Below are 13,162 nucleotides of genomic sequence, written 5' to 3'. Positions count from 1 at the left end.
CGTCCCGCTATCCCAAGTTTTACTAGTCCAATTTCTTTCAATGAACGCAAACTTCGTCTATAAAATGAGATTTTATTTGGCGGTCCCCTTATCTCCTTATTTCTTTGGGTGACTACCATTATTTTGCATTATCACGATGACTCGACAAGTTTATCGGAATATCCAAGCCGCGACAAAAACTGAATTTCTTCCTCCCTTTCATTTTGCAAAACTTGGAATTATCCTGGTGTCAGTCGTAAAGTTATTTCTTGGTCAACATTTTCATTACGAAGAATTTATGAGTTATTTATTACGAATATCAGCGTGTCGGGCAGGTTCTTTTGATTACTTTTTTTTTAATTTGTACATTTTTTTTTTATGTATAAGTTTTTTCTTTAATATAAGTTATATCAATAATAGCTATATAAATAGCTATATCAATTAAAATGATAATCATTTTAATTGATATAGCTATTAGTAGGTTTAAGTTGTAATTAGTCTTAAGTTATTATTTGTGTAGTTTAGTTGAGAAGAAGGCGTTGAGTTTATTTTTTCACGTCACTTCAGTGGTTGATAGATAAACGTGTGACCGAATGTTATCCGATAAATGTACATATTTTGGACCGACCACCGAGCGCGAAATTCACCGAATTTTATGTAAATTAAGCATGTACAAAGAACTTCAAGTTGTCTTCCGGACTCGATCCACGAGTTCTATCTAATGGTCCGAGTTGGACCATTAGATAGAACTCGTGGATCGATTTCAAATTTTATACCAAGAAATAAAATGCATTCCAAAAGACAGTCAAACAAGTGTTAATCCATACATATAAATTACACGCTAATTATAATATAATAACGGTTTCAATTACGTTCTTAATCAAGTTATTCGCATGCGACAGAGTGCACGTTGTAAAAATAGCAATGGATTTTGGCGGAGCCTCAAGCCCCTAATTCGATTGGGGCCATCTCACTAACTTTAAAGCCATTTTTAAATCCCATATATTCCCGGCGTCACCCATTATCACTGGCAGCTCACCGCATTTCTATGCATTAACGCCATCTAACGGAACTACTCACAGTATCGACGTGCTTATGGCCCTCAAAATAGAGTTCAAATTTAAATGTGGTTAGTTAAAAGGCAGAGCGGAGAATGTGCCTGAAGTTGGCCAGGCGGAAGGCACGATAAGTGCAGGCTTTAATCTAAATAGCATCAAGGTAGCATTAAACACGGTAGGATAAACATTGACTAAATCGCATCAAACGGGAACGCTTCTTTCAATTGTAATTGCGAAGAAAGTAAAGGAAGAATTAGTAGTCAAGTGCTTTTAGATCTTTAAAGCCAGAATTACAAAGGACAATAGCAACTGTGCAAAACATTCTATTCAGTACTATTAAGGACTGAAGTTAAGTTAGTATTTTTGTTTCTTTGAACAATGTCATTTCATTATCGTAACATTTTCTGATTTGTAACAAAGGTTCATAAAGAAACTTTAAGATTCTATCTACAATCAATCAATGATACAAGTAAAAGCTTATCTTATTGATGAGAAAAGACACGTATCGCAGCATATCACGTATTATCAGCGGTTTATTATTTCGATATTAAGATAGATATCAAGTATTATTGTTTTGAAAAAATTAATACTCAAAATTAATTGCATACCTATCAATTCCAAAGACAAAACAGAAATATAAGAAAAATAAAATAAAAAGACAATTGTGAATAAAACAAAATACTTTTTGGTTAGTTTTCTCTGGTGCATGCGAAATGCTGTGTAACAATTCCGTATTATTCCTTCATTCAGGAACCATTTATAATATTTTCGAACGTTTTTTTTTCACAAAACTTAATTAAAAAACTATTTTGTTAAATAAATAAAAGGCGTAGAGCATTTAGCATTACCATAAATTCTTCTATTAAATATTCCTAAGACAATAACAATCTTCTACAGTATACGCTGAGAACAAAAAACGTACTATTTTCCTTTTAGTTATGCTAGCTTTGTTATAATAAGATTATCTTGTACATTTCCATGATAAACATAATATAATGAAAACAGATGTTATTGTTGGTGTTTACAAACAACTGAATAAACAACGAAGATGCAATCCATAATACCGCTATTGCAATGCAGATAATGCTTATAGGAAGCTAGAAACAGCTTGGTTTGCTGCGAAACAAGCATGTTTGCTCAAGTGCTCACAGGTTTATGCCCAATCATGTGTAAGTCGACATCCTTTATGCATAATTTTTGAGGCTCTGACAACGTTATCCGTGTGATAAATACCCATAAAATAATTCTTCAATACAATATTTCATGGCTTAAGAATATAAGAAAACTTCAATGTAGTGTATCATTATTATTTATATAATACATTGGATATTTACATGTAAAGCTGAAGTATCAACCTGTAAATGTCTGCCTCTATTTTTGTTTACCGCCAAAAAAGATATGAACAAGTGACACAAATTAAGTACATGAAACCTCAGTAGATTTGAAACACAACAAACTTCAGTTAAAATCCATATCTACTTAAAATAATAATTAAATTAAAGATATCGATCTTTCACCAAAGATTCGCCAATAAATATTTTTGACTGATGCTTTTCTTGCCTCATAAAATATTCCTTACGCAGAGGCCTTCATTCGTCATTCGCCAACCGTCCGTGACTTATCTTTTCGAAATATCAATAGGCAATACATTTGCCATGTGAGCGAGAATCAAATAAATTTTACCATATTCTTTCGGTGAAACTTTATTACCATCTCCTCGTCCATATTCTTAATAGACCTTCGCCCCAGACCATAAAAAAATCTATTGACATATATTTATTTTAGGCATATTTGCCCACTTTAATTATCTATATTTTATTATGCAAATATGTTTTATAAAAAAATATACGTATATTCAAGAAAGACATATATTTAAGAAAATAATTGAAATCTTCTTTACAATTTAAAGTATAATGTAGTATGTTGTTTTTATGATCAAACTGGACTTAGTAGAGTTTATTTTTATATTTCCCGACATTACAATTTTGAAGACGTATTAAGAGAAGTTAGTCAGGGCGAATAGACGTTACAACGACACATGAAGGACATATTTTTAAATTTAAGTGGATAGAGGTTACTCTTTAATGCACCTGTGACTACCCTAAAAGCTCTCGCGAATATTCGGTGTAAACTTTATTTTTAATGGCACCACGTTAGCATAATGGAAGACAACGCGAACCATATTTTATGAGACAATTTTCATGGATGTGAAACTTGCCTGTGACAACGCTTTTAGAGAAGGCGACAACAAAATTTGCTTAAGTCAGTCAAGTCTTTGAATGAAGTATATTCTTGTAACGAAATTGACGGCTTAATTTTAACTTAAACTGATTTTTGATCTCAACGTTCTTTGTGCGTCCTCGTGTTGTCTCTTAGGATTTCAATTTTATGGCAATAATTTAGTTTCGCTGTAACAGATTAATCTTATTTATCTTCGAAAAATGTAAAGCTAGCGTTGCTCTTAATAAAAAATTCTGAAATATTTTATTTGTAATTCCTCAATTTCATTGTTGTATCTATTGATAATGTAAACGAACAAATTATACTCATATTAGAATAAAACACCAACTTTTTTTAAGAAACAATTTGCTGTCCTCTTATTTTTTCTTAGCGTAAGTAATTTGCAGAGTAACCAGCAGGTTCTATAACATCTAATTTATCTAACGTTGACTCGAAGCTTAGTAGAGACGATATATAATACCAATGTATCACTTTGAACCATGTACTCACCAGCTCAGCAAGCTATTTGCGGTTGTGGACGGAGAGCGATCCACCCACAACCTGTCCCCTAATCGATTTCCATTGGCGAACATCAGTATTTAACAAAACATTTATCCCTCGAATAAACAGCAGTGGATACTATTTTAATTGATAATTACGCAGCAGATCGCATAGTGCTAGCACTATTGTTAATAGTACAAAAGGGTTAGTAGATTAGATCAACAAACGGCGTGATGTAAATTAATGTTTTGTTATGGCTCTAGTCTCATAAATTAAATAAAGTTATTTGCTTAATATGATAATGTTTGTAGTGAAACGATTACGAAAGTATTTTAGTTTATAAATACTATATTTTTACGCATTAATCGGCCGTTGTTTATAAGATTATAATTGACAAACTAATCGCAGATGACTTTAAGTAGCGAGTAAATTTATTTAAAAAATTCTTGTATAAATATTTTATTATTTAAATATTATAATTTATTAGGACACTAAATACTTTACAAAATTTTGTATCATTTTTTTTTTTTAATTATGAATACTGAATATTGCAATAGTTTTTACTTGTGTATAGTAATTCGTTATTTTGTTTCAGTGCGGATGGCAACTATGAAGTGACTATAATGACTAAAGCTATCCTTCACCATGACGGAAAAGTTGTATGGAAGCCGCCTGCTATTTATAAGTCCTTTTGTGAGATCGACGTCGAGTACTTCCCTTTCGATGAACAGACCTGCTTCATGAAATTTGGTTCATGGAGCTATGACGGTTACACGGTAACGTTCTTTTGACATATAGATAGCTAGGTGTAGACATAACAGTTTGTTGGGTATCACTTACGTTATTTCCTATTACCAATAAAGTGAGATAAATTACTGTATTTTTTTCTGATACAATGTCAGTAAAAATATAATATATTGCCGTTCGATAAATAATACGAGCTTTGAGATATGTCTGGCAATGAAAGGCGGGTGCTATAAAAAGTTTGGGATGGACTTTAGAGATAGGCTTGTGAAAGGCGGGCATCTATCTATATCAAGCTGAGGAAGCCAATAAATCTGAGCTGTTCCGACTTTCTCATAAATAAAGCGATGCCTTGGATTTACTAGTTACGGTTATAATATCTCTTTTTAGTAAGAAGTGTACTATAATTTACCAATTTCTTATAATATTTAAAAACGAATCTATTTATTTACACAAGAATCATTTTAACATGTGTTACATTGTAATCAAAGTGTTTGCTTTAATATTTTTATTATCTGATTCATATATTTTATTTTATACAATTACGTCTTACCAGCTGCTGCATTTAAGATAGAATATAGAATTCATTATTCTGTATATCCCATAGTTAGTTGGCATTTGTAAATAAAGCATCAAGGTTCCACGCTCTATGTCAAATTTAATTATGATCTTATTTGTAGTTTAGCCGCGAGGTAACAAACAGAGACTTTTGCTTTAAAATTTTAGTCTGGTTATAAATTTTACTAAAAATCTACTAGCTGTATATCATACAAATACTGAGAGTAAAGATTCAACATTATGTTCTAAAAAACATTATATTTTGTGTCATTGAAGTAAGATGTTCATTGATTTTGAAAAAATTGAATATATGTAATTTTTAGGTGGATTTGAGGCATTTGAAGCAGACTCCGGACTCCGATCATATAGGGATGGGTATCGACCTATCGGAGTACTACATCTCGGTCGAATGGGACATCATGCGGGTACCGGCAACTAGGAATGAAAAGTTCTACTCATGCTGCGAAGAACCTTATCCTGATATTATTTTCAACATCACCTTGCGAAGAAAAACCCTTTTCTACACGGTCAATCTCATTATCCCTTGTGTTGGAATCTCTTTTCTATCAGTACTCGTCTTCTACCTTCCATCAGATTCAGGCGAAAAGATTTCACTTTGCATCTCAATTTTACTATCTTTGACCGTGTTCTTCTTATTGTTAGCAGAAATTATACCTCCGACGTCACTGACTGTTCCCTTGTTAGGAAAATATTTATTATTTACTATGATGCTAGTTACATTATCAGTTGTAGTCACTATTGTGGTGCTAAACGTAAATTTTAGGTCTCCAGTTACACATCATATGGCTCCTTGGGTGCGAAAAGTCTTTATAGATTTTTTACCCAGAATTTTATGTATACAAAGGCCTGAAAAATCTGATGATGATGAAAATGATAAGCCGATTGAGGTAAGGAAAACAAAATGGGTCAAAAAACTAAAAAAAAAACGAGGCACAAAAAACAAATAAAACTGTAAGATAAATAATGAATGAAATAATACATACTGATATTTAAAAAGGTATAACGTTGTATTGAAACGTTAAATTAAATTTAAAAAAGGTCTTACAATAGGAGTTTCTAAAGAAATCCCTTTTCAAATAAAAGAACACCTTTTCTCATTGAGTTTCCTTAATTTTAGCCATTTCCCATCAGAATGGATTCAATACAAACAAAACGCTATTACAGTCGGCTCGAAGCCACCCTTAACAATAACCATTTTAATTGTCCTCAGTCGTAGGACTCTTTTGGGAAACGCTTCATTCAACAATATTCTAAATCCATTGTGTTTCGTATGTATCGCGAAAATATCGCTTCTAGCCCAATTTCATTCTATTTCGATTTTCCTTTATTACTCAATGCCGGAGGGCTTAACGAGCGCGCGCGGCCCCCGTTATTTATGTTTCTCTGGTGGCTGCGGACGGATCACGATATACGATCCGGCAGACGCGGCTCGAAACCGAAACCTCCACTCCAACCTAATTGTCTGCTGGCTTAAGCTACGTCGATACACCGATCCTAGTGAATGCGAACTGACATTTTAATCGCCGAATATTTCAGATGCCACTTCCGTCTTATACTTTTGTCACGGACAAACAGTGGAAATTGGACCGACATTTCTGTTATATTATGGTTTTCATCTTAAATACTGTTTTAGGTACTTACTGATGTTTATGGTGGCGATGACATGGATGGAAAGTATAAGGAGTGGGGCTGCGAGGAATATGAACTGCCAGGGATGCCTCCATCACCGCCTCCACCTCCAGGCGGTGATGATGAACTATTTTCTCCACCCCCAGGATCACCTTGCCGTTTAGATCTTGATGATGGCAGTCCATCTCTAGAAAAACCATACGTTAGGGAGATGGAAAAGACTATAGAAGGATCTAGATTCATTGCTCAGCATGTTAAAAATAAAGACAAATTTGAAAGTGTAAGTAAAGTTAATAATTAATTTAATTTTATATATAAAATTATATGAGGACTGTATTTTATTTAAAATTTTCAGGTTGAGGATGATTGGAAATACGTAGCTATGGTATTGGACAGAATTTTCCTGTTCGCTTTTACGATAGCTTGCGTCCTTGGTACAGCTCTCATTATATTCAGAGCGCCGACGTTTTATGATAACACAAAGCCCATTGACATTCTTTACTCGAAAATTGCGAAGAAAAAGTTGGAGTTGCTCAAGATGGGCTCGGAAAGTGACCCGGGTCTCTGAAATTCGTCTTACGTCTTCGGCCACTCGCCGCCGAAGACGTTCTGGGAGCTGATCGTGATGTGGTGGCATGGATGATCTATGTAAAGCTCCCAGATGGGAACTGTGAGGCGAGAACGTGTTTTGTGCTCAGTGTGGTGCCAAGCGCTCGATGCGCCGCGGGACGTGTTCACGCCGCTTGCGTGTCCAAACCGTCTTTTTATATAAATAAACTCATACGCGTACTGTGTCCGTCGATAGTCAAAACAAAAACGGAAGAACCTCATATGCACGGCCGTTTTGTGTTGGCGTCGAATCTGCCGTCAATAATTTTTTATATTGGAATCACCATATTTAACGTAAATATTTTTAAGCGTATATTAATTGTATTTTTTAATTTAATTTAAGTTAATTAGGTTATTTATTTTCTAAAGATTATTCGACATGAGCGCACAAACATTGTATAGTTTACATAAAGTAAAATTAATTTGTCGCCATAAATTATGTTGCATAATTGGTATAAAGACATTGACTTATATAGGATTTAATTCGAATAAAATTGAGCTCAATTTCATGATATAAAATTAGATTGTAAAGAGATACTTTTCTCTCAAGCGTATTAATATTAATCGAATATTATGAAGTTCATTTTCTTGAAAACGTCCTCAATGAGTGGGACATTGTAGATGATGTATTGAATATATATTGGTGAGTATGTATGATGCATTAAATATACATTTAAAATTTTATAAACTACGTACTCGCGTAAAACTTATAAGGACAATATCGATTGATAAAAAGAATTAATCGTAATTTCCCTGTAGCTATAATAATTTAAGGGATTGTAGATATTTAGGTAAGTGAATCGTCACAACTGATGATCACTTATATAATAATATACTACGCATAGCTGTAATGTCACTTTGCGATGGTGATGGTATTGTTTCATTAGATATATTTATAGGCAACAATTGACTGCCATTTGTAATTTAAATTTTTATAAAATTCGATATTCTTAGATAGTTTGGTAACTTATTTAATTAAATTTTTTTAAGGTGCCAAATTTTGCCAAGGTCATAGTTTCTTATAAAAGGCTAACTGACGTATTCTTAAATTAATTTGTGAGAGCTGTCGTGTTTTTTTTATGTGTGCTTGTTCATTCTGTGACATCTAATGCTTGCCCTATGAAGCAACGACTGAGAAGCTATAACGATATGTCTGCAATGAGCTAGGAATTATGGATTTTTCACAAACTGACTTACCATAATTTCATTAATCCTAGAGTACAGGGTAAAATTAGTACACCAATTACTTCCCCTGATTTTTATTCTCACGTTTTCACCGATTATAAAGTATTTTACTCACTTATAGGCACTCTACCACTTGTCTTAGATAATAAAATCATTGTTGCGAATATCGAAATTAGTATGTAACGAAAATTTAGGTATTATATTAGATATCATTTTTTTGTTAATAACCTATTCATGTTCATATTATAAAGTAGGTTGTATTTTCAAAATAATTTTAAACACCTTACTTGTTAGACGTATCGAGTGCGTATAACTTCACCTCAACCCATCACGTAGAGTAACGTAGCCTTTGTCGTAATAAAAAAAATTTCGAGCCGCGTTATTGATATGTCAAAGTAATTCATCATTATATGATTAGATAATGATTACCTAGTTACTGAAATTAAAAATATTTTAATTAATTCAACAGCGAGCAGTAAGGTAAACAGGGATGGTTCTAGTGAAAATATTCAAACCGTTTTGTGTGATTCGTCTTAATATTATAAGTGTTATTGAATGTGTATAGCTGTTTGTGCCAATTACGCATTCGGCTAGAGTAGATTAGAAAATACGTAAAATTGCGTTAGTTATACACAGGATATGGACGGTGCTTACTCATAAGTAACCTGTTGAAAGCTCGCTAAAGGTTGAAAGAAGTAAAAAATTAGGTCAGTATTTAGGGAAGTCACAATCACTTCATGCAGCTCTGGATGTTTTAAATCTTAATAATTATACAGGTGTTTTGTGCAAACGTTACCCTATAATTCCAATAGGATAGTGACCAATACAAAATCAAGTAACTGTACCTAATTTTTTATTGGTCAATACTCACGTCATAGCCATCAATACCTCGTATACAGCTGCTGCTATAGTTGTGACTTTGGCACTAACGACGCCAGTTTTTATTCGAAGGAATTTTTGGAAGGAATTGTTGTACTTAAAATTAATTTTCTACGATAAAAAATCACCTCGGTAAATTGAGTAGGAAGTGCTATTGCACGCACCGAAACACCAAGTTAGAAATATTATTGTCATTATAAATAATGGTTAGTTAAGTCCACAGGCTTCCCTCACTATTCCGTAATTATCCAACTTTTATTGTAGATATTTGCTAGAAAATAAACGGTCTGTTGTTATTTTTATATGACTGCAAATAATATTATAATAGATAGATTTTCTAAAGAAACACCATAGGTTAATATATTTAGAAGACGAGTGTAATCGTGATTAAGTATACTGAATGATAGTCGATTGAGATATTAGGAATAAAGATGAGTATGGATGAAAATAACTGTGTCGAAGTGAACATGAAATTTACAATCAAGTATAGTCTTAATGCGCACGACGTTGATTCGTTTCGCAACAAATCCAGAAAAGATTGAAGATTCATTGGATTTCGATTTTAAATAATGTGAATATAAATAACCTAGAATAGGCCCTTAGAAATGTTAAAACTGGATGAGCTAAGCCGATACAACGATTAATAATCCTAATTATTTAGTATGAATGAAATTTTGATTACGGCAAAGCTTTTGATCTCTTAAATCCTTCGATTGGTTAAACATCCAGTTTTGTAATCTTAGCTCGAGGGCGTTCTGCTTAAATATTTTCTGTGATTTGTAACTTTGGTTGTATCCTTGTTATTATAGTCTGAAAGACATCTTGGTAAGTTTATATTTATTTGTTCCCTGTTGTGTTTGATCTGATACTTGAGTTGTTGGAACGAGGTCGTTATTATAGATTACGTCTGTATATGCATGTTTCGGGTGATAAACGGGTATGAGAAAGTAGTTTTGTCGTATATCTCAATTTAGATAGGTAAATAATAAATTTACAATAAATAACGCTAGAATCACATCGTCAATAAGTAATTAATATAAGTATATAATAAGTGGTGTTTTAGCTTCTCAATGTTTATTAGAGTTAGTCGACGAATGAGTCGGTTCGTAAGCACGATGTTAGACAAATTTGTTGTCATAAATTATTATTTTACTAATGTCAATTAAAGCTAGTTCATCAGTGTTTTTACACGACATTTTTATATATGATCCTAGATTTTGTTGTTTTTTTTTAAATGTTCTGTTTTATTTAATTTAAATAAATTACTATTAAATATTTGTATTATTATCTATCTATTTTCTTTCAACATTATTCGAAGCGATCTTTCTTTCTTGAAATATTTTTTTGTTATTTAAAATTGTTTTAAACCTCGATAGCTAGTTTGTCTCCATCGTGTGATGGGACTTCGAACTCATAGTCAGCTATCACATGGCTGTCAGTAATTTTAAGAATCAACTAAACCGAAATGTTGACATGTAAATATAGTCGATCAACATAGAAATTTAAAATAATATTAAATTGACAAGTTATTTTTCTACGTTCCTTTCACAGTACCTTTAGTGCTAAATTAGATTCGTAGTTATTAAATGTTGTAGATGTATGTATTTACTGTAACTTTTTATTTATCCATATAAGGAGTATATCATTCAGCAATAATTCTAAATCGCTTGATTTGGGTCGTCTGAGTTTGTTACGTTTTTTAATGCCATTCATCGTACTCGTAGCTTTAAGTTTTAGTTCTTGAATGGTTGACAGATAATCCGTAACGCTTTATAATTAGGTTTGTCGAAATCTAGAATTTCATCTAGCAATTTCTTGTACAACAATTTTGGAAACATATTTTATTGCACGTCTATCTTTTATTCTATTATTATCATTTATCTTAAATTATATTGTAACATTATTATACTCTATAAATCTACGAATATCTACGTAAGTTAGGCGTATTGCATGTTCAATCAAACGTCTTCCAAAAGTGACGTAAGATTCTTGTTTTTTATGTACAATTAATATCATTTTTTAAATCGATTTGAAGCTAGACCACAACTGTTCTTGGTCTCAAATATGACTCAAACTGCTAAAGATAAAATGTTTTTATTGAAAAAAAGCACTGATAAATAACGAAATTAATAGATATGTAACCATTTTTTAGTATCATTTTTAGCTTACCCCGTATTGTAGTCAAACTTATCTATGTCTCGTAAGAGTTTAATGCGTGTAACTAGTTAAGGAGAACGTAAATTTAAGAAATATGAATAACTAAGTAGTGGAAAAACACACGAAATTTGCGTTGAGCTTCCAACACGATTAGATGTAAATACAGTAATTAAAAAAAAAAACTTGATAATATTGATTTTTAAATATTTCATTTGTATGTATAATAAATGTCATATATATATGAATATATATGCGCTTTGTCAATAAATTTATCATTTTCGAATAATATTGTGTCTAATATAACAAATAGTTACTGCATAAACCAAATCTACATGATTGTATAGTAATAAATATTACGTGCTGAATTGATTTTACAATTTTTTTTTTTTTTTTTTAATTTCCCATCTTTTTCTTTAATTAGTTGTCATGTACAATTATCGTCTAATAGTAAAAGATGACTTAGGTAGGCACCCCAAAAACCACATTTAATAATTATTTCTTTAACTTTATAGTCTATATGAAGTTTTTTCGGACATTATAATTATTAAATCTTTAATGTTAATCCATATTATATGCATATTATTATGTATTGTACGTATAAAAAATGGTCTTAAATTAAAAAAAACAACGCCTTATAAACATACATCATACAATAAATAGACAAAGATAAAACTTTAATACCTTATTCTTCTGTGTTTTTTGTTTAGTTGCTATTGACCCACTAAAGTGTGATCAATTAAAACATTTTGGAGTGGGAGCAAATAATTCGAAACATACAATTCCATATGACTTCCTTAAATATTCAATTATGATTATTGTCAAGTTTTGAGTACTGGGTGAATAATAATATTATGTACGTAGTAACAGGGTTTTTAAATATATTTCAACGGGCGAGGGTCTTATAAAGCAGTGGAATTTTTTGAAAGATAAATGTTTCTATCTATCTTATCTATTATAGATTTGGTTTATGCATAACATCTCATATTGGTAGTTTTATAATAATTTTTACTTTTATTTTTATTAAATTCTTTCTTGGTGCCTTATATTATATTAAGCTTTTCTATGAAAGTATTTTTTTTTTGCTTATCTTATATTGATTGTGTTAAAATTAAACGCATAAACGCTTTTATTAAACATTTATTATAATTTAATTAAAATCGCGTAAGCGTATTTCTTAGGGTAAGGTTCAATGTAATTTTCGTAATTTCGTCTCATATTGTTAATATTAAAATAATTAATCCTGTATTACTAGTTGTAATAAATTTTCTGTTCGATGTAAATTTTAATTTTCACTTTTCTAGTCACGAGTAACGGCAAGTTTGTTTGAAAATTGTGAGTGCTTATCTTAAAGATAATTATGATTTATTTATAATTTTCAAAATCAATATATACTTTGATTAAGAATCCCCTTTACTTTAGTATCTCTTAATAAATGTTAAATAATTTTAATAATTTCAGTAATGTCATCAATTCTGGCTGGTTAAATAAACATATGTATTAAAGAGGTTTTAATATTTTTAAACTGTCATTTCACAATTTCTGAACAAACATTGCGACCGACGAAAATGACGCAATCGGATGAACACCACATAAATATTACAAATTAATTGTTAATAGATATA

General features: G+C 31.4%; 1 protein-coding gene across 1 annotated transcript in view; it reads left to right on the top strand.

The window, feature by feature from the left end:
• LOC126773357 (acetylcholine receptor subunit alpha-like 1) overlaps nucleotides 1-7,278 on the top strand; it is a 232,425-nt gene extending 225,147 nt beyond the window's left edge. Inside the window, exons 6-9 of the mRNA XM_050494270.1 lie at nucleotides 4,354-4,534; nucleotides 5,384-5,968; nucleotides 6,715-6,990; nucleotides 7,066-7,278. Of these exons, the coding sequence (XP_050350227.1) occupies nucleotides 4,354-4,534; nucleotides 5,384-5,968; nucleotides 6,715-6,990; nucleotides 7,066-7,278 (1,255 nt within the window). The remainder of the gene's footprint in view (nucleotides 1-4,353; nucleotides 4,535-5,383; nucleotides 5,969-6,714; nucleotides 6,991-7,065) is intronic.
• The last annotated feature ends 5,884 nt before the right edge of the window (nucleotides 7,279-13,162 follow it).

The sequence above is a fragment of the Nymphalis io genome, chromosome 14 (genome assembly GCF_905147045.1).
Source record: "Nymphalis io chromosome 14, ilAglIoxx1.1, whole genome shotgun sequence".
NCBI classification, from domain to species: Eukaryota; Metazoa; Arthropoda; class Insecta; order Lepidoptera; family Nymphalidae; genus Nymphalis; species Nymphalis io.
Note: the sequence above shows the minus strand (reverse complement) of the source record. Positions and strands in the feature narration are given on the sequence as shown.